The 20601-nt window shown below is 57.0% G+C and overlaps 1 protein-coding gene across 3 annotated transcripts in view; it reads left to right on the top strand.

Annotated features, from left to right (window-relative positions):
* Positions 1-4918: 4918 nt before the first annotated feature.
* The window catches only part of H6PD (hexose-6-phosphate dehydrogenase/glucose 1-dehydrogenase), a 28223-nt gene continuing 12540 nt past the window's right edge, over positions 4919-20601 (top strand). Inside the window, exons 1-3 of one of the 3 annotated variants that reach the window (XM_046003116.1) lie at positions 4919-5265; positions 13152-13788; positions 14823-14940. In XM_046003116.1, the coding sequence (XP_045859072.1) occupies positions 5261-5265; positions 13152-13788; positions 14823-14940 (760 nt within the window). In that variant the 5' untranslated portion in view covers positions 4919-5260. Of the gene's footprint in view, positions 5266-8903; positions 9719-13151; positions 13789-14822; positions 14941-20601 lie in introns of those variants that run through there. The other 2 variants (XM_046003124.1, XM_046003105.1) reach the window with 2 other exon arrangements.

The following is a 20601-nucleotide window of genomic DNA, read 5'->3' as shown; positions in this document are numbered from 1 at the left end:
CTTTAAAAAAAAAAAAAAAGCAGGGGCGCCTGGGTGGCTCAGTGGGTTAGGCCACTGCCTTCGGCTCGGGTCATGATCTCGGGGTCCTGGGATCGAGTCCCGCATCGGGCTCTCTGCTCAGCCGAGAGCCTGCTTCCCTTCCTCTCTCTCTGCCTGCCTCTCTTGTGATTTCTCTCTGTCAAATAAATAAATCTTTTAAAAAAAAAAAAAAGTTAATTGTAGAGTTACCGTAAGGCAGGCCGATTCCATTTCTGGGTGTATGTCCAAAAGAAATAAGAACGTGTCCATAGAAAAAACATGTATGCCCGCGTTCATAGCCCATAACACAGATGTCCACGAACTGAGGAATGGATAAACAAAATGTTGCCTCTCCATCCAATCAACTATTATTTAGCAATTAAAGGGATGAGGCCCTGATACCCACTGCAGCATGGAGGAACCTTGAAAACATCGTCTAGGCACACATTAGACAGGGTGTGTATGTCTAACACATCTATACGCAAAAGTCACATGTTATATGATTCCACGTATATGAAATGTCCAGAATTGGCAAGTCACAGAGATAGAGAGTAGATTACAGGCCGCCTAAGGCTGAGACAGTTGGGCAGAAATGGGGAATGAGCGTCAGGAGGTGTATGGTTTCTCGGGGTGATAAAAATGTTCTAAATTGGTATTGGAGATAGTCCCATCACCCAGTGAACACACTAAAAACCAGTGAATTTTACTCTGTGAATGGGTGAATTAGATCGTTTGTGAATTATATCTTAGTAAAGCTCTTAGTAAAAGGTTCTCAAGATCCCAGACAATCAGGAGGATTTGAGAGTCTGGAAAGTGATCCTTTGTGGTAGGCAGAATAATGACTCCCTGCGGATCTTCAAGCCCTAATGCCTGGACCCTGGGAGAATGTCATCTTCCACGGCAATAGGGACTTTGCAGATGTGACTAAGGATATGGACTCTGAAAATGGGATATTGTCCTGGATTATTCAAGTGTGCCCAGTCTAATCATGTGAGTTCTTAAAGGCAGAGGCGTTAAAAAATGGGCACCTGGATGATGCAGTTAGTTAAGTGTCTGACTCTTGATTTCAACTTGGGTCATGATCTCAGGGTCATGGATACAAGCCCCACGTTGACCTCCGTGCTCAGTAGCCAGTCTGCTTCTCTCTCTCTCTCTCCCTCTCCCCCTTTCTCTGCTCTCTCTCTCTCTCTCCTCCTCTCCCCCTTCCTCTGCTCTCTCCCCCTCTCTCCAAAATAAATAAATAAATCTTAAAAAGAAAAAGGTGGAGATCCTTTCTCAGAAGGGTCAGAGAGATGAACCCCAAAAAGGAGAACTCAAAGCATTCAACCTTCTGCGGCTGGCTTTGAAGACGGAGGAATGGGACCATAAGTCAGGGAATGTGGTAACTTCTAGAAGCTGGGAGTAGCTTCAGCTGACAGCCAGCCAGGGAACAGGATCTTAGTTGTAAGCCTCAAGGAGCTGACTTCTAGCAGCGTCCACATGAGCAAGGAAAGGGCTGTCTTAGAGAGGAACGCAGCCCTGGAGCCCCGGGGTGTTAGCCCCCTGACACCCTGGCCGGACTTCTGATCTATAGGGCTGTGAGATAACACATTTGTGTTAAGTCCCTAAATGGGGGTACACTGTCATGGCCGCAGCAGAAAAACCGTGAAGCGACTTCATGTGGACGTGACGAAGCCCGTCTTCAGGGGGAGGAAAGGGCTGAGCTTTCTCCTTTCTCCTGCCTGGGGATGAAAAGATCTACTTGTGGCTGAAAATCCACAACACCTGTTCTCCCCCTCCCCACCCGGTGCAAAACGCCGAGTGAACGGGCAGAGCTGACTTAGTGAGTGGTTCTGAAAATAGAAACTGCAACGTGATTTTATTTCTAACTCCACAGACATCTCTTGTGAGTCATTCATCTTTCTGGGTCTCACTTTCCATGCCTGTGAAGCAGGCTGAGTTAACCCTGACGTCTGCCTACTCCCCAGTTTAGGAAGAGGAAAAACTCAGCTTCACGAAGAGAGTCGGAGGGTGCTGCTGGAGAGGTGGGAAGCCACCGACGCAGTCTGGGTCGCGGGAGGCCCCAGGGGGCTTTGCTCCTTTCTTCTGGCTCCCTCCAGGGTGCTTGGGGCTTACCTGGACCCCCGTGATGTAGCTCAGAGTGTCTTGTAGCTGCTGGGAGCACAGAAATGAGAAAAGCTTCAGGGAGGCAAATGTCAGAGGCCCAAATGGACAAGACTGTAGGTTTGTGCGTTTGGGGGGAGGCAATACTCTTGCACCTGAATGAGCCCAAATTGCTTGCATGATGGAAAGAAAGCGAAGAAATGGTCCAGATCAGACTAGAAGGTTACGGAATCAGGAGGAGCCTGAGATAAGGACTTTGAAAGTGAGAGGAGGGTAGAGAAATGAAAACATCACAAGATCACTGTGTGGGAGAGGAAGGACCAGTGGGGAGAACAGAAATGAACATCCTAGGTTCATGTCACACAATCCTCAGACCCCGCCCCCTGACACCTAAGTGGGTGCATGCATTTTCTTAGTAAGCTGCTTGTAGCTGGGGCACCTGGGTGGCTCAGTCGGTTAAGTGGCTCCTGCTTTCAGCTCGGGTCATGATCTTGGAATGGCTGGATTAAGCCCCCTGTGTGTGTGTGTGGCGGCGGGGGGGGGGGGGGGGTGGGGGGTGGTGGTGGTGGTGGTGGTCTGGGCTCAGCCGGGAGTCTGCTTCAGGATTCTCTCTCCCTCTCCTGCTGCTTGCAGGTGCCTGTGATCTTTCTCTAAGATAAATCAATAAATCATTTTAAAAAGGACTTGAGGGGTTCCTGGGTGGCTCAGTCAGTTAAACGTCTGCCTTCGGTTCAGGTCATGATCTAAGGGTCCTGGGGTTGAGCACCGCATTGGGCTCTCTGCTCAGTGGGGAGCCTGCTTCTCCCTCTCCCACTCCCCTTGCTTGTGTTCCCTCTCTCTCTCTCTGTCAAATAAATAAATAAAATCTTTTAAAAAATTAATTTGAAAAAAGAATTTGACTTGGCTATGGGATATTTTCTTTATTTAAGATTTTATTTATTTTATTTATTTGACACAGAGAGAGAGAGAGTGAGCACAAGTAGGGAGAGTGGGAGAGGGAGAAGCAGGCTCCCCACTGAACAGGAAGCCCAATGTTGGGCTCGATCCCAGGACCCTGGGAAGATTATGACCTGAGCTGAAGGCAGACACTTAACCGACTGAGTCACCAGGCACCCCCATGGTATTTTTTTTTTTAATGCCCTCAAGGTACCCACAGATCACCCTTGTGGTGGTCATATTAGGGACCTGGGAAACATCCCCTGGGCTCAACTCAGTCTTTGGGCACCTGCCTTCTCCCATCTGTACCTCCCTTGGCCTCAGTTTACACAGCTGTGTGAGGCATGGTGCACGCAGGGTTACAGAACATGGGAAGGGCTCTTGGCCAAAAGTCCGAGCATTATCCAGACTTGTTTGGCCGGCCCTGCCCCAGACCCTCTTGCCTCCTTCTAGCCCAGTGGGTACCTGGCTCCTTGACCCTCCACCCAGTCCCACCCAGGATGGCCTTAATTCTTCCTGAGGCCTGGCAGCTCCCTGCAGGGCCCCAGATGGCCCCCTGGCCTTGGTTGCAATGGGGCCCCACCCCCTTCAGCCTCCCGGCCTTCCTGGAACCCTCTTGCCCAATATCCTGTGTGGTAATCATGCCTGTTGGCCCCGCTCAGCTTTGCTGGCCACTGCCAAGTTCCCTCTGCTAATTCTCAATGCTCTACCTCTAAAGGAACCTTCATGAAATAAAAAGTTGCTACAGGCTTTTCCTCTCCGGTCAGAATCCCCCTCCTGGGTGGTCTGCACCCTTCATCAGAGGTGACCCTGCATTCTCCTGTCCCCGTGTCGGGAGGAAGTTGGGTCTGGAGGAGGGACAGAAAGAAGATGCTCCAGGAGTAGGGATGAGGGGGCGGGGGGCGGGGGGTGGTCTACATCCAGGAAGTGGTCCTGGGTGGCCCAGCCTTTGTTAACCCGAGGTCACTCAGGAGCTTCACTCGGGAAGGAGGAGCTGCCTCACTCATGGCGGGGCGCCACGAGGGGCGCCGATAGCTCTACGGGGCTGGGAGAAAAGCAGGCAGGGGGTGGCTGCGAGGTGAGGGTCAGATACTGCACGACCGTGGTGAGGACAGGGGGTAGAGGACTGGCGCACTGTCCACTGAGTGCTGAAAGAAGCCGCTGACCATGTCATCTCACGTACACACCCCGCCACCACCCTGCAGAGAAGGCCGAGTCCCTTTTACTCTCTTGCAAATAAAGCCACCCAGGTCCAAGCGCCCATTTACTGAGTCCTTGTCACAGGCCGGGTCCCCGCTGAGGCACACCGTCTCACTGCCCCCACTGTACAGGTTTGGGTCTTCAGGTCACATGGGTGTAAGCAGAGGTGGCCCTAGCGTGCTCTGTGACCCCTGAATCACCACTTCGGGGCGTCAGACGTGGGACGAGCCCGGCTACTCGTGCGGATGGAGAAAGGCAAGGCCGGAGGAGGTCAGGTAACCTATTCCAGGTCCCACAGCTCACGCCAGGTCCCAGGGAGGACCCAGCCACCCGGCCTCCCGGCTCCCTCCACGACACCAGCACTCCCCCCAGCCATTTGCCATTCAGTATCTCAGAGGGCAGCGCCGCGGACGCACAGCGGAACCCAGCGCGCGGGCGGGCGGACGGGCGGGAAGCTGGGAGCTCAGGAGGCCCGCTTGCCCGCCCACGTGGCTCTGAAGTCCCGCCCTATCCACGCTAACCAAGAAATCCTTCGGGAGGCCCCGCCTCCCCCCACCCCCGCTCCGGCGACCCCGAACTGGGGGGCGTGGTTTCGCCTGCGCCTCCGCCCCCCGCCCCTCTCCGGGGACCCGAGTGCGCGCGCGCGCTCCTGAGCCGCCCCACTGCGCGCGCGCGCGAGGCCACCGGGGTCTGGGGCCCAGGCCCACGCGGCCCCACGCGCTGCCCGGCCCGACGCGGCTCGAGTGCGGCAGGGAAGGGGCGGCCGGGCGGACTCGGTCCCGCGCCCTCCGCGCCCGTCGCCCCTCCTCCCAGGCTCCTCTCGGCGAAACCCGAGCGCTCGTCCGACGCGGGGCCGCGTGACGCGCACCTGTCGGGGCGGGCGGCGCCTGCGGAAGAGGATGAGCGGGGCCCCGGCCTGGCCCGAGTCCGGCCCGCCGAGCCCCGCGCCCAGCGCCGCCGCCGCCCACGTTTCCCGGAGAAGTGGCCGGCAGTGACGGGCGAGATGAAGTAAGCTGCCTCCCCCGCTTGGTCTCCGGCTCCTTCGGCCGCGGGCGTCGCTGGTAGCGGCCGGCGGCTGCGCGCTCCCGCGGGGCCGAGCCCGAGGTCGGTGGGCCCGGTGGCCCAGGAGGCTGGGCGCGCGCGGCTGGAGCTCCTCGGGCTTCTGGCTGGGAAGCGTCTCGCGTCTGCCCGAGTTCCCTCCCAGCCCCGCGCCCTCAAAATAAACCCTTCACTTCCTCCCCTGCAGACCCCTTGGCTGCAGGGGGCAGCCAGGCCCCTAGGCTTTCTGGAAGGCAGCTCGACCAGAGGAGGAACTCCGGTGCTTTTCCCCTGGGATCAGCTTAATCTTCTGCATGAGCCCTCGGGTTGCAGTCAGCGTTGGCAAGACCCATCCAGTGAATAGTTTTCCAGAAGTGAACCTATCTGCATCTCTGAAAACCAGCTCGCTTAAACTTGAGTGTAGTCGGAAGTGAGAACTTCTGGAAAGATCATAAACCTAAATTCTTTGCCCACCCAACCCCCTGTCCTCCCAACGGGGCCCGTGGCTCAGGAAAGGGAGCAGACTGGGGGAGACTGGTGTAGAGTGGACATATTTTAAATTATTTTCTACATTCTCTGCCGTGATGAATGGTGAGCAGACTTTTTGAGCTCATGAGGCGAATCTTTTGGGAAGTTTTGGGAGCACCTGAGATGAAAATGCTCCCTGTTTGGCACGAACAGAGCTCATTTTCCCGAGAGTACTTTGTGTAACTTTTCTTTGAGGTACATGACTGCCCAACCAATAACCACTCTAGGCAAACATTCAAGTTATTTTTATCCAAAGACTGGAGTTCACTAAGTTACTTTTACAGTCAGATGGTCTTAGGTCATCTAAAAGGGAAGCCAAGAGGCACCTTTGGTCATCAGTGGCCTAGCCACTTCTCACTTTATTGGTGGAATTTGAACAAGGTAAGATGTCAGATTGGATGCCACATTTCCTCGTGGATTCTGCCAGACCCTGACCCAAGGGCAGAGCAGGAAGTCTGGTTTTTGCTTTTTGTTTCCCTGAATTGGGAGCCAGGTGGCTCTCTGTCTGGGAGACCTCTTACCACCATTGTCCCCTAAAGTATTTTTCACAGCCATGATCCGGGCTTTTTTGGCTCAATGTTGAAATGAGGTGGATGGATCCCCATTTCACAGCCAGAGAAGAGGCTCTGGGTTGTTAGGTGAAAGGCCTGTGGCTACAGAGTGAAGGGGTTTACGCCCCTATTCTTAAAACCAGATTATAAATCCCTCGAGGGCTGGAGTGGGGATTTTGAAACTTTTTAACATGGTATGTCTTTGATTTTTTTGTCAGTATGACTGGAAGGTCATGAAGCTGTTGATGAGCTGTTCCTTGGCATTTTTTTTTTTCCTGTTGTGGGCTGCTTGCTTCATCTTGTAGCCGTTCCAAGAAGCTAGCAAGAAAAGTACCTTCTCCCGTGCTGCTGTTGGTTTAATCATAACAGAAGCTAACATTTCTGGGGTGCTTACCGCATGCCAAGCATCGTGCCACGTGCTTTATAGGGATTGCCCATTTTCTGCTGCTTATCCACTGGTTTTCCGACTCTGTGGTTGCAGCACGCGAGAGAAATAGACTCTGTACACCCCTGTTGGAGCAGAATCGGTGTCCACACCAATACAGTGTTTTAAATTTCACCACTTGGGGTTGTGGTCCCGTGTTTTCCTGGTAGGCGGGAGGTCTGTGCTGAAGCCAGATGGCTTGGGTTTACATCCCATCACCTCTAAGCTGCCCGTCCTGCCCTCAGTTACTTTCCCCTCGGTGCACTTTGGTTTCCTCTGTACTCGTTCTAGAAATGGGCATAATAATGATGCCTACCTCATAGGTTGTGGCAAGAATTTAACTCCAGTGATGGATGTGAAGCTCTCGTATCCGGCGTATAGGGAAATACTCTGTAAACGTTTCTCTTCCTAGTAATAGTGTTGGTCGAGTTAGGAAGCTGCTGTGCCTGGGTGCCGTGTCACAGTGCTTGAGGTCAGCCGTAGACACGTTTTCCTAAATGACTTCTACACAGGTGGCAGGAGCCTTCTACTGATGGGATTTGTTGGTTCATTCAGCACATCCGTAGAGTGTAACCTCTGTGTGTGCTGGGCCCCGTTTTGGATACTGAAGATAAACACAAAACCCCCTGCCCCTGTTGGCACTTACATTCTTGAAGGAAGGGGCCGCGGAGAATAAACCAAACAAATACACTTTCCACTGTCAGTATATTAGAGACTGATACGGACTGCAGAGAGAAAGCAGGGAGCGGGATGGGGGTGGAAGGTTTGCAGTTTTCCAGAGTCAGCCGAGAAAGCCTCACGGAGAAGGTGACATTTCAACGAAGAATTCAAGTCAGTGAGGGAGTGAAGCGTGTGGACATCAGCAGGGAAAAGTAGGTCAGGGAGAGTGAACAGCAAGTACAAAGGCCCTGAGGCAGGAGGATGGGAAGCTGGAGCCTAGAGAGGGACAAGTGGCAGAAGAGAGCAAGGAGGTAATAGGTGGAAGGCCATTAAAAAGGCCACTGAGGGGCGCCTGGGTGGCTCAGTGGGTTAAAGCCTCTGCCTTCGGCTCAGGTCATGATCCCAGGGTTCTGGGATTGAGCCCTGTATCGGGCTCTCTGCTCAGCAGGGAGCCTGCTTCCTCCTCTTTCTCTGCCTGCCTCTCTGCCTACTTGTAATCTCTGTCTGTCAAATAAGTAAACAAAATCTTAAAAAAAAAAAAAAAAAGTCCACTGAGGGGCACCTGGGTGGCTCAGTGGGTTAAGCCTCTGCCTTTGGCTCGGGTCGTGATCTCAGGGTCCTGGGATCGAGCCCCACATCGGGCTCTCTGCTCAGCAGGGACCCTGCTTCCTCCCTTCTCTCTCTCTCCCTGCCTCTCTGCCTACTTGTGATCTGTCAAATAAATAAATAAAATCTTTTAAAAAAATAATGAAAAGGCCACTGAATGTCATGTTTGGGGAAGGACAGAAACGGAAGGCCAATTAGATGGTTCCTACAGTAACCCAAACAGGTGATGGTGGCTGGGAGCAGAGTACAGTGGCGGAAGGTGGTGAGTCGTTGTGTTCTGGGTAAATTTTGGTGACAGAAATTATAGGATGTGCTAACAGATCCCCCCCCCCCCCCCCCGCCAAGTTTCTGCCCTCAGCACCTGGAAGGATAGAGTTGTCATTTACTGAGGCTGGGGAAATTTGCATTTGGAGCAGGCTGGGGGAGAAGTCTGTTCAGTTTTGAACACAGTTAAGTCTTGTAGGCACGCAGCTGTTGGTGTCGGAGTACCGGCTGATGATGTGAGCCTGGAGTTGAGGGGGAGAAGGCCCAGAATGGAGATGAAGGCCTGGTGTTGTGTGCTGGTAAATGTGTAACGACTCAGCAGGGGCGGGGGTTGGTGATGGGGAAGGAGCCGGATCTACAGCATTTCCCAATATCTATGGTGCAATATTCTTGCGCTGGCCACGGCAAGCCTCCCACCTTACAGATACCATAGCTGCCAGTAATGTCAGGAGCACAGATGGAGAGGAGAAAGCAGTCAAATAATTAGGAAACGATGAGCAGTAATAAGTATTTATTACTTTTGTTTTTAGTACAGTTTATTTGGTTTTAAGTTTGCGTGATTTGGTTTTTAATAATGGCTGTATTTAACACCTGCCTTGAAAAATTCCTGAAAATGCAGCAGTTGAACTGGTGTCCTGGTGCAGGGTGGCTTGAGCACACCCCCGGGGTCACGGGAACCCAAGACAACGAAGGAGGTGATAGGTGAAGGCTTCTCTGAGATCAGGGAGGGAAAAGGGTCTCAGAGCCTGGTCTTATAACTCTTGTCCCCAGTCTCGCCCCCAGGGGGACAAGTAGGGAAGGGGTACAGGTCTCACAGCAGCTGAAGGGCTTGACTTACACCAAACATGGCTGTGTCTGGTGCCGATGGGCCGAACAAGGAGAACAGGAAAAACCCAGGAGTCAGTGATCCTAGAGGGGACTAGGCATGTGCCCCCCCCCACCTCCTTTGGTTAGAAATGATCTTCCGTTTGAAGTCTTGTTTAACTCCCACGCATTCTTTCAAAAATTCCAAACTCCCAGGCTGTGATTTGGAGAAAACGTCCCTCCTTCCTGCTTGGCAAACAGAAGGTAGAGGTCACAGGTGTCAGTGTGGCATTGGGAAAGAGAACCGGGTTGCAGCAGCCACCGACCTTTATCTCCCCGCTCCTTTCTCCCGCCCCTCGTCTGCTGGGAACAGAGGACCCGAGCTGTTTCCTCCCGTGGTTCACCGGAAGCCACGCTGCCCCGGGAGCGCCAGCACACGCTGTGTCCGTGCCCGGACGGGCCAGGCACGGCTGCGGGGGTGCGCCCCAGAAACAAAGGCGGGAACCCTGATTCTAACCTAAACCCTCTGGCTGGCCAGGTCAGCGCTCACAGCTCTGGGAATGTTGGCCGAGCTGTACTTTAAAAGGTGAGTCTGCCAGATGCTTGATGGGAGCCCCTCCGGCTGGGCTAGGGTGGGGGGGCATGGAATGTGCCCCTGACTGTGGCTGCAAGCCCCGTCAAGCCTGCTGCTAAGAGGAGCCTCTGTCCGAAGAAGGTCTTCCTCCGGCCCCACAGCCGCGTGCCCGCGCTTCCTGGTGCAGTGTTTCTGGCAAGGACCTTGAATAATAATTGTTGTAAATGAAACTGCATCCTCTGAACTTCTGAATGACACAAGTTAGCCGCTCCTCGCTCCCTGCCGAGTGCTCTTTCCCCGGCCCTGCCGTGGGGCAGACGTCTCAGCCGCTGACTGCCCCATGGACAGGCGGAGCTGGCATCTCCCCGACAGGAGGGGGCTTGTCTCCTTTCCGTGGAAAGCTCGGCATCTGGGGGCAGCCCGGTGGCGGTCCTCCAGCGGAGTGTCCTCCTGTCGTGGACGAGGAGCAGTGGCCTGGGCCAGGCCCGCGGTCCTTCCTGCGGGAGCTCTTCGAGCAGCCGTTTTCTTATCAACCGGGCTGTTGGAACGCCGCACCCATGCTTTGGGGCTCACTTCGAGTGTGTAACGTTAGGAGGCGTCCCCAGGCCTGTTCTCCCAGAGCAGGAGGCGGGAGGCAGGGCCACAGAAGGACCTTCGAGAACCTCGCGGCACACCAGAGGCGAGAGCAGCGGTGGGGGTCGGAGCCATGTGCCTTCTCTGTGGCCTCTCCCCTGCTCCCAGGCTGGGACCCCGATCTTGACTTGGGCGGGCGGCTCCTCTGAGCCTGTTTATGTCCCTGGGGGGGCAGCAGGGAGGACAGCTGTTCCCGTTGCTGGCCGCCCCTTCGCAGGGCAGGGCATCGGGATGGGGCTGGGCAGTGGGACGGAATGCCAGTCTGTCCCTCCACGCTGCCTTCTGCAGCCCCTGAGACGGGGGCCGTGCGCAGGTTCTTCTGACACTAGTCGCGCTGTGCCCCCCCCCCCACCTTGGGAGCCACGAGGGGCCTTCCGTTTGGCTTAGGTAGTCAGCGTAGGAGTTTGTCGTCGGTCTCACCGCGGCTCATCCTTCTAACCCCCCATTTAGTTTGGTGGTATCGGCCCTGTTGTGTAGTTAGGAAATGAGGGCCCAGACGGAGAAGGTGACTTAAGTAGATCCCACAGCTCGGAGGAGGTGGTCTTGAGCCTGGTCGTCGGCTCGCAGCGCCACATTCCTGCACTGGACTGCGGAAGCTGCTGGGCACGGTGACTGGGGGCTCCAGCGTTGGGACATGCCAGTTCTGCAGTCTTCTGGGGTGGGGGTGGAGGTCCTGGCCCCTGGGGCTCCCTCACCTGCCTGTCCGGACTCTCGGAAGTTCCCGAGCTCCTCCTCTTGTCCCTGGCACGTCCAGGGTCCTGGCTGCCCGTGCCGGATCAGGAGCCCTGAGCCGCAGCCTGCCAGCTGGAGGCCCCTCCTTCTCCGGGCTCTTCTCCGGGCTTCAGATTTCTCGCCGCCTCTTTCCCGCACTGACCTTGCAGCTTCTTCCCTCCGGACAGGGGCGATTGCCAGTTCAGAAGGAAACGCATGAAGGGCCACGGACAGGGATCGGGAGGCGGGAGAAGGAAGTGGAGTGGTCCCGCGGCCCATCTGATTTGGGAGTGAGCATGCAGGTGGGGGGATAGTGGAAGGTGAGGCCCGGGAGGCCGCCCAGCTGGTCCCGGGAGCCTCCGCTTAGAGCCCCGGTGGTGGACGTGGCTGGTGTGCGGATACTGCTGTGGCGCCCTCACCTTGGTTCGGCCGCGGACCCAGAGATGAGGAGGCAGAGGGGAAGGTGGCCTGGGGGGTGCCGCTGCCAGAGGGCATCTCCGGCCCCTCAAGATGGAGGACAGCATAGGCTGGCCAGGGGTCTCTTTAAACCTCAGTTTCCCTACCTGAACAACAGATGAGAGCCTCCGGGTCGAGGGTTGGGTTAGTCCTTCATCGGGGAACACCTGCCGTCCATGATCTTGAATTCTCCTTGGCTGCTGCAGCGCCCCTGGCTGGGCCCCAGTGCCCCGTGAGTTGGGAGAGCCGAGTTGCTGGCCACCATGACTCTCCCCGTCATCGCTTTTCCCTTTCCCCCAAAGCACTGGCCTCGCTGGGAAGCGAACAGGGGAGCTGAGGAGCAGGAATGGGGCACATGAACCCCCACAGCCTCGGTCAGAGCAGAAGGCAAGGGAAGGCAAATTCGCTGGGGACTTTGTGGCAGGTCCGAGGCCTCTGGCCTTTCCTGTGTGTCAGCTGCTGTAAGCGAGGCTGGAAACCAGCCCGGGGGAGGCCCCCTCAGGGAGGCTGCGGCAGACGTCTGCTGGGTGGCAGCTCGGGGGACAGAGAGCCCGGTGCCTGTCCGGCTGCCTGCTTCCGCGCCCGGGCCCCTTCATCACCCGCGCATCGGCTTCGCTGTCCGCAGAAGGGAATCTGTCACGGTAGCCCCTCCACTGGCCCTTTTCCAGGGCTTGCTTCTGGATGCAGCAAGCTCTTCTGTGCATAAGGACTCAGCTGAGTGCCGCTGCTGTCATTGGCCGACCACCGTGACAGTCGCTGCTTCTCTAGTGCTTCCTGGGTGCTGGGCGGTATCCTGAGCATTTATAAATATTAACTCATTTGTCCTTGTAATAACCGTGTGGCGTAGGTCACCGTTACCCCCACTGCAGATGAGGAAACTGAGGTACGGAGAGGTTGAATACTTGTTCAAGGTCCAACAGTAAGGAGTTGAGCTGAGATTCAACCTCAGCTGGTCCCAGAGATTATGTTTTTGGAGTAGTATTTTATTTTAATTAAACTCATGCCCAGTGTGGAGGCCAGTGTTGGGCCTGAGCTCATGACCCTGAGATCAAGACCTGAGCTGCGATGCTCACGCTTATCCGATTGCCCCCAGCATCTTTGTTTTTAATCACGACACTGTAGCAGTTACCGATAATCATTTTGTGCGTGGAGCCCAGAGAATGTGGAAAAAACAAAGGGAGGAGTGAGAGGGGACGATCGTAGCTTCTCCTAGTTCTGGCCCGTCGCCTGAGGACCTGCTCCCTATTCCTGAGCTGCCCCAGTGGTCCTGGCGCCCTGTGCTCACAGACAAGCCTGGTCGTGGTGGGAGAGTGGACGGCTCCAATCCCGCGGCTGCCCTGAGGGCCTCTCTCGTACTTCCCGCAGCACAGTGGCCCGTCTCTAGCAAGGAGCCTACCACCTTCGCGGGCATAGTCCCTGTTTACAGGGTAGGCTCCCTGCCCGCCAGCTTCCTGGCACAGAAGCCAGGCTGCTGCAGAGGGAGGGGCAGGCTGTGGGATTATAACATTTTTCTGAGAAAACACGCGGTGGTTTTTTGCCAGGCAGGAAATGTTCGATGACCTAGAAATGTGTTTACCTCCAGATCCCAGGCACCTGACCCATGTCTGATCCTTCCTTGTTCCTTGTGTGTCTTGCCTCTGCCCAGGCGGCCCGGCTGTCGGAAGATGCTGGCAGTGGCAGTGTGCATGGTCCTTGTGGCTTGTCTGCAGGCCCGGGATCTCCAGGGACACGTCTCCCTTATCCTGCTGGGAGCGACGGGAGACCTGGCCAAGAAATACTTATGGCAGGGACTGTTCCAGCTGTACCTGGATGAGGTGGGGAAGGGCTACAGTTTCAGCTTCCACGGGGCTGCTCTGACATCCACCAAGCAGGGCCAGGAGTTCGTCGCCAAGGTCCTGGAGTCCCTGTCCTGTCCTGAGGACGTGACGCCCGAGCGCTGTGCCGAACTCAGGGGCCGGTTCCAGCAGCTGAGCCAGTATCGCCGCCTGAGGACGAGCGAGGACTATATGGCCCTGAGCAAGGACATCGAGGCACAGCTCCAACACGAAGGCCTCCGGGAGGCTGGCAGGATTTTCTACTTCTCAGTGCCGCCCTTCGCCTATGCGGACATTGCCCGCAGCATCAACAGCAGCTGCCGCCCGGGCCCGGGCGCCTGGCTGCGGGTTGTCCTGGAGAAGCCCTTCGGCCACGACCGCCTCTCAGCCCAGCAGCTGGCCACGGAACTTGGGAGCTTTTTCCAGGAGGAGGAGATGTACCGGGTGGACCATTACCTGGGCAAGCAGGTGAGCTTCAGCGGGGAGCGTGCCAGGCATGGCGCGAGCTGGGCATGGGAGACCCCATCGACGCAGCCACGCTGCTGCTTGTGGGATGATGCCCAGACCCTTGTGAAATCGGAGCTCCCGTGGCTGTCCCGCAGGTGGGCAGGTGGCGAGAGGCTGAAGGCAGAGCCGAGCAGCCGGGCCAGGACGCGTGGTCCTCGTTTTGTTTCGCGCTTTGTTTCTCGTTGCCCTGTGGCCTGCCCAGGTGTCTGCCTGGCTTCCTGTGGGTCGTGGGGTGGGAATTAGAATGAACTTATTCCACACCCATCTGCCTTTTCTCAGTGTCTCTGTCTTCCTGAGTTCTGTTTTGAGCCAGAAGGCTGGCGACAAGATCTTCCAAATGCAGGGACCGTACGGTTCCGTGGCGGAGCCTGGGGCTGAGCTCCCGGGTGAGGCGGGCCGGCTGCCACGTCACTCCGAGCCTGCCCTCCAGGTGCCACTGGACCGTCTCTTCCTAGAAACCGCAGCAGAGAGCGCACAGCGCCGTCTTCCTCAGTACTGACCAGGCTGGTGGGCCCGCGGCCAAGTGTGGGGGGGCACCTCCCAGCCCTCCAGGACAGAGGCGTCGCCATCTAGCCCGCCGTCTGCACCTGCAGCGTTCCCGAAGAGTGCGCCTCAGACCAGGGTCTGACCTGGAGAGGTTTTCCCTTGCTTCTGGGAAAACGAGAAAAGCGCACTTCCTGAATACATCCAGTCTGAAGTTTTTCTTGCTCCTTTTTTGGCGTTAAAGTAGCTTTCTTTTATGAGACGTTGATGGTGATAAAAGATAAGCGATCTTAAATATGCTTTTCCTTGCAAAATAAAATGCTGCGGGTCCTGTGGAGGTCACTTAACAGTTCTTGGAGTCTGCCTGGAGCAGGGACGTCCTGAGGCCCAGGGACGAGGGCTCCTGAGAGCATCTGGGAGCAGGGGGTAGAGAAGTTGGGGCCCTTCCTTGGAGCCAGGATTCGTTCTTCACCCTGAGAACCGGCAGCATAACGGGTCTCCTTCCTTGGCAGGCCGTGGCTCAGATCCTGCCCTTCCGACACCAGAACCGCAAGGCCTTGGACGGCCTCTGGAACCGGCACCACGTGGAGCGGGTGGAGATCATCATGAAGGAGACGGTGGACGCAGAAGGTGCGTGAGGGTCCCCTGCTCCGTGGCCTCCACTGACCTGTGCCCGGTGAGGTGGTGGGCTGAAGGCTCCCGTGGCCGGTGCTTCTGGGAGGGAGGTTTCGGCCGGCGCATGGTCTCAGCTCTGGACCGGGCTAAGCCCCGGGAGGCCTGTAGGTGCAGCCCTTGTGGGTGGCGTGAGGGCCCCTCGGACTTTGAGCATGTGCAGGGGGCACCAGCTGTCTCAATGCTTCTCCTCACCTGCTCCTCCCCTCCCCTCCCTCCTGTTTGCCGGTTCCAGCTCGGCTGCCGCTCTCTCGGGGAGCTTTCTCCACAAGGTCGGCTCCCATCAGGCTCTCCGAGCCCCACTTGCCTCCCTTCTCCGCCCTCCAGGCTTTTCTGGGTCTTCTCTGGGCCCTTGTGCATCTCCGCAGACCCTGAGCGCCAGGCCCCTCCTTTCTGGCCCCAGCACACTCGTCAGAGGGCCAGACAGCCGGCCGAGCAAACAGGGAGGGAATGAGCCGTGCTGGCCTGGGGGCTGGCGCCTGTTTCTGCCAGGTGACCCCGGCACATGTCGCTTCCCTGCTCGGTGAGGCGGCGCGCGTACACTGCCGGGGCTCCTAAGGCTGCCCGGAGCTCTGGCCTTCGGGGCTTTCTCCACCTGCTGGGAGCGTGCTGTTACGTCCAAAGCGTCTGTTCTTACCCAAGCCGGTAAAAGCTAATTATTCTTCTGTAAGTCCCCGCAGGGGCCGAACGAGGTGGGTCCTCATTAGCCTCCCCCTACAGGTGCGGTTTGGGGCGAGCCCGAGGTCTGAGGCAGGAGGTGGTGGGCGGGGTCCTCGGCTGGGGTCTGGCTCTGGCCCCCAGGCTGGGCACCGCTGCCTCCCGTGTGCCCCATGGACCGCTCTCTGCAGCCCCAGCTGGAGGGCCCGAGGCCGCTGTCCCCACCCCACAGTGTGCCCTTGGGAACACCCTTCAGGCCCAGGTCGGGGTCCGGGAGGTCTGTGTCCTATCTGCCTTTTCCTCTTCTTTCTCCTTCCTTCGGTTGCTCTCTGCAGCTTCCCTCCCTTCAAGCGCGACCAGTGCTGGAGGCTGTGTGTGAGGACGGTGGCCGTGCGGACAGTGTGAGGTTCCCTGGGGGAGAGGGTATCTTGGGAGAGACTCCAAAGTGAACCACACAGGCAGGCAGTGGGAGGGCAGGGGGCCTGGGGCCCGGGAGCCAGGGCTCTGAGGGATTTGCTGTCTCTGAGAGGAGCTTGGTTTCTCTCCCTGCTGCGCTGAGCCTTTGCGAGTCTCAGGAACCCGCCTCGACCCTCCCAGCTTCCCCTCCTGTCCTCAGCAGGGCTCAGGCTGAGCCTCCTTGTGCCTGTGTCCTCGTGGGGGCGAGTGCTGGGCCTCGCTCTTGCTTTACTGCACAGGGATGAGCTTCAGACCTGGGGCAGAGAGCCTGGGGCAGGCTGGGAAGGTGCGGCTGTCCCCCTTCTGCAGGCGGGCACTGGTTTCTGCCCGGACTTGTCTCAGCCACCAGCAGGGCTGGGACACTGGGTCCCCGCCCCCGTTTCTGGCAAGTCTTCCTGTGGCCACCCTGAGCCGGGGCCCTCCCCGTGGGGTCCCCTGTGGCGTCTGGGTTACCAGTTGTGCTCTTGCCCCTTATTCCTTCCAACCCTCCCGCCCCTTTTCCCTTTTGGTTTCTCACATCATTCGTAGGTTTTGGTTTTGTTTTCTTTTTTTTTGCGGGAACCCTGCGGAGCCGGGGGGGGTGCAGGCACACCGCAGGCCGGCTCATCCCAGCAAAGGTACTTTTGGGTTTTGGAAAAAGAAAAAGAGAAAGCAAGACCGAAAGGCAGGCAGAGGCCTGGGCTGGTCTATTTGCCAAGGCCTGGCCCGAGGCAGGGAGAATCTCCGGTGTGGAGGGCAGCAGACAGTCGCGCTCCAGGAGGGAGGGCACAGTGGCTTTGCCTTCCAGACTGCCGTGTGGGACCCAGGCAGAGGCCCAGCTGCCTGCAGGGTGTGGGTTCTGAGGGGAAGGTCTCCCTGCTGCCATGCCCCAGAGCACAAGGCTTTTTCACTCACTGGGCCCTGTGCCTTCAGCCCAGAGGCACAGAGAGACCCAGAGCAAGCGGGCAGCAGGGCACCCACTAGCCTCTGAGGGGCTTGGGACCAGTAAGGGGGTGGCCAGCGGGCTGCTTCAGCTGCTTGTGCTTGTCGGAGGTGGCCGGTGGGACTGCAGCTGTCCCGGGGGTCGGATCTCCTTGGTCAGGCTGTTTGCCTGCCGGTCGCATACTCGGGCCCAGACCAGGTTAATGGGGGCTGACTTCCCACTACTGTGCTCGTCCCCATAGCAGGTAGGACCTCTGGCAACAGTGGGTTCTCCCTGATTCCTGAGCATTGGGGACCCAGCAGGACAAGCATTCTCTGCATGCTGGGAAAGTGGCCTGCAGCTCTGGGGGCTTAAACGCTAATCCTCGCTGTCCCCTCTGGGGCCTGCTTTGGAGCCCGTCCCTTGGGGCCCCTTATAGACAGACTTTGGTTGAGGCTGGAGGGAGAGGGCAGGAGATGTGGGCCCTGCAGCTACCTCCCATGCCCAGGGAGCCCTGGGACCAGCACATCAGGGCCTGGGCTGTGCCTTCTTCTGGAGTCGGGGATAGGGAATGGGCAGGAGGAAGGACCGCGCTTCTGCTGGAGGTCACCGTGCCTTGCTGTGGTTCAGTGTGCTTAGCAGGTGAGCTGCTGCAGTGAGACTGAGCGTGGTCTGGAAGTTTCGGAGGCGGGGTTTCGAGCCCAGTAGTCTGATGTGAAGCTTCAGGAGGGCAGAGTGCAGTGGGGTCTCCCTTCTCCAGATGCCCCACCCCTGCTGGGGGCTGCGCAGCCCTTGCTGACTCCTGGGCCGGGAGGCTGCAGGGTGGCCCGGCTGTTGGTGGTACGCCAGGCCTGGGAAAAGGAGCACTTCAGTCCCAAGCTGCTGCAGGCCCTGGGAAGGGGACTTCCGAGTGGCAAGGTCGTTTGTATGTCTCCTCTCACCCCCTAAACATCTGGGTGGCTGAGGCTGGCTGCCCCCTTCTGGGGCTGTGTGAGCCGCTCTCTCCTTCCCTGCCGCAGACTCCCTGGAGTCGGAGTTGCCTGCCTGCCTTGTCACCGCACAGCAGGAGGGACAGAGCAGGAAAGCGTGGGGGGGGGGGAAGGGAAGAGCATCCTTCCCTGTCCCCGGTCCCTGCTCCTCTCAATCTCGTCTGGGGCACCGCCCTCAGAGCCGCAGAAACCCGGGGGGGCTGGGCTGTCCTGAAGCTGCAGCACCCTGGGCTATGCGAGGAGTGACCTTGGCGGGGCCACTCAGCCTCGGGGTGGAGGGGACCCCTGCTGGCCCTCACTGTGGCCATGGGGGGGGGCGGCCCGTGGGAAGGAGGCCTGCGTCACAAATGGCCCGAGGAACAGCCATCCAGGCTGGGCTGCCCTCTCTTCTGGGGGCGCAAGAATGTGATCCAAGGTCTGTGGCCCCTCAGAACCCCCGTTTCTGACCATTGTGCCTGTGGCCGCAGGGTCTGTCCAGGCCCTTGGCAGTTGGCCTTCCTGCCAGGATGTGCTCGGAGCGTCTCTGCGTCTCTGCTGCCCTACTTTCTCCTCTGGGTGGAAGGCTTTTTTTTTTTTTTTTTTTTTTTTTTTTGGCAGGAAGAAAGAGGGAGACTTCCTGAGGATGGTGTAGCTGTCCCTGCCTGGGAGGGTCCCTGTTCCCATAGGGGGGAAGGAGCGCGGTGCATACTGACGTCTGAGGGTCAGAGTGGCTGCGTCGTGCCTCTCGCACAGGGACCAAGGCGGCCTGGGTCCTCCCAGGTGCGTGCCTGCTGTCCCGCCATCCAGCCTGGTGCGTCCCCTCCTGCAAGGCTGTCTTCAGGGTGAGCTCAGGGAGCTGCCAGGCCTCCTGACTGGAGGGAGCACCCGCCAGCCAGCAGACCTGCTCTCTCCTCGGCCCTCCCCGCTTTTGATTCTTAGTTATCCCCGAAGGTCCTGGGAGGGATCATAGCGAGCTTTCAGTTTTGTTGTTCTTAACTCCGTGTTTTCCTGGGAAGATCCAGATCTCCCACAGCGCGGAGGCCTGGGGAGGGGCTTTCTGGTCCCGGTTCTGAGGCGTGTGCTCCCGGCACGTCTCTGTATGGTGATGGCAACCCCCGTCACCTCTCTCCGGGTTGTTTTAAGGATGAAATGAAATCACGTACATGGAAATACTTGACAAAGGAGAATGCTGTTCTGCCAAGCCGACAAGGAGAGGGACTGGCAGTGTTCTCCGCGGTTCCCGTGACTTCTCTGTGACCCGTGCTGGCTGCCATATAGACCCTCGTTGGTCTGGAATGCTCCTTTGTGTCCGTCCTTCACCTGACAGCATCTCTCTGTCTCGTATGCCTATGTGAATGTGTATTTAAACGTCCATGTTTCGACAGTCTGTGCAGCGCGTAAGCTCGGTGTTTCTGTCTGTTGGTGTCACAGAAAATGAATCGCCCCATTATGAGGTGTTTTGGTGGTTTTCACTTTTTGTTATTTTAAATAGGACGTTGCAAGCTTCTAAAAAATTAGGATTTAATTCACGTATCATCAAATGTACCCTTTTAGGGGCGCCTGGGTGGCTCAGTAGGTTAAAGCCTCTGCCTTCGGCTCAGGTCATGATCCCAGGGTCCTGGGATGGAGCCCCACATTGAACTCTCTGCTCAGCGGGGAGCCTGCTTCCTCCTCTCTCTCTGCCTGCCTCTCTACCTACTTGTGATCTCTCTCTGTCAAGTGAATAAATAACATCTTAAAAATAAATAAAATGTACCCTCTTAAAGTGTACAGTTCAGTAGTCGACGTATTCACAAAGTTGTTCAACCACTGTCATTCTAGAACATTTATAAGCATTAAAAAATATTTTCCATTTGAGTATGCTTCTGAAGTGGAATTACTGGGCCACACAGTGGAAATGACTTTGTAGCTCGTGTTGCATCTTATTAGACTGTTTTCTAGAACATCTGCAACCATGTGTCCGTATCCAGTTTTCCTATAGCTTTGCCTGCGTGGGGTGCTCCTGTCCTTCCTGTCCTTGCCAGTTTGGTGGGTTTGTGGGAATCTTCTTTTTTTTTTTTTTTTTTTTTAAGATTTTATCTATTTATTTGACAGACAGCAAGAGAGGGACTACAAGTAGGGAGGTGGGAGAGAGAGAGAAGCAGGCTCCCCGCTGAGCAGGGAGCCCAATGCGGGGCTCCATCCCAGGACTTGGGGATCATGACCTGAGCGGAAGGCAGACGCTTAACCACCCCCTTTTTCTAAGCTCGCATTTTTAAGTAATCTCTACATCTACCCTGGGGCTCAGACTCATAACCCCGAGATAAGGAGTTGCATGCTCTACCAGCTGGGCCAGCCAGGCGCCCCGTGGGAGTCATCCTTAAGCACATGGGACACTGCTTCTCTGGCCTTCGATGGGATGCTAACCCATGAAGGTTTGCAGGGCAGCACAGCTGAGGGGCAAAGCGGGTCTCCCTTGCTGGTGATGTTGCGATCTTGTGATCTTGGACGGTGCTAGACTTGAGCCGAGGGGAAGCTGTGCTGTTGGAGGGCTTGCTTCTACTTTTCCGATGTGGTCGAGACTTTTTCTGTCCTTGTTCATGCATCAGTGGGTTTTTTGCCCTCAGCTTTCAGTCTAGGAAAGGATAGCAGGAGTCA

This window comes from Meles meles, chromosome 1 (assembly GCF_922984935.1).
Source record: "Meles meles chromosome 1, mMelMel3.1 paternal haplotype, whole genome shotgun sequence".
NCBI lineage: Eukaryota > Metazoa > Chordata > Mammalia > Carnivora > Mustelidae > Meles > Meles meles.
This window is presented reverse-complemented; position numbering and strand designations above follow the sequence as displayed.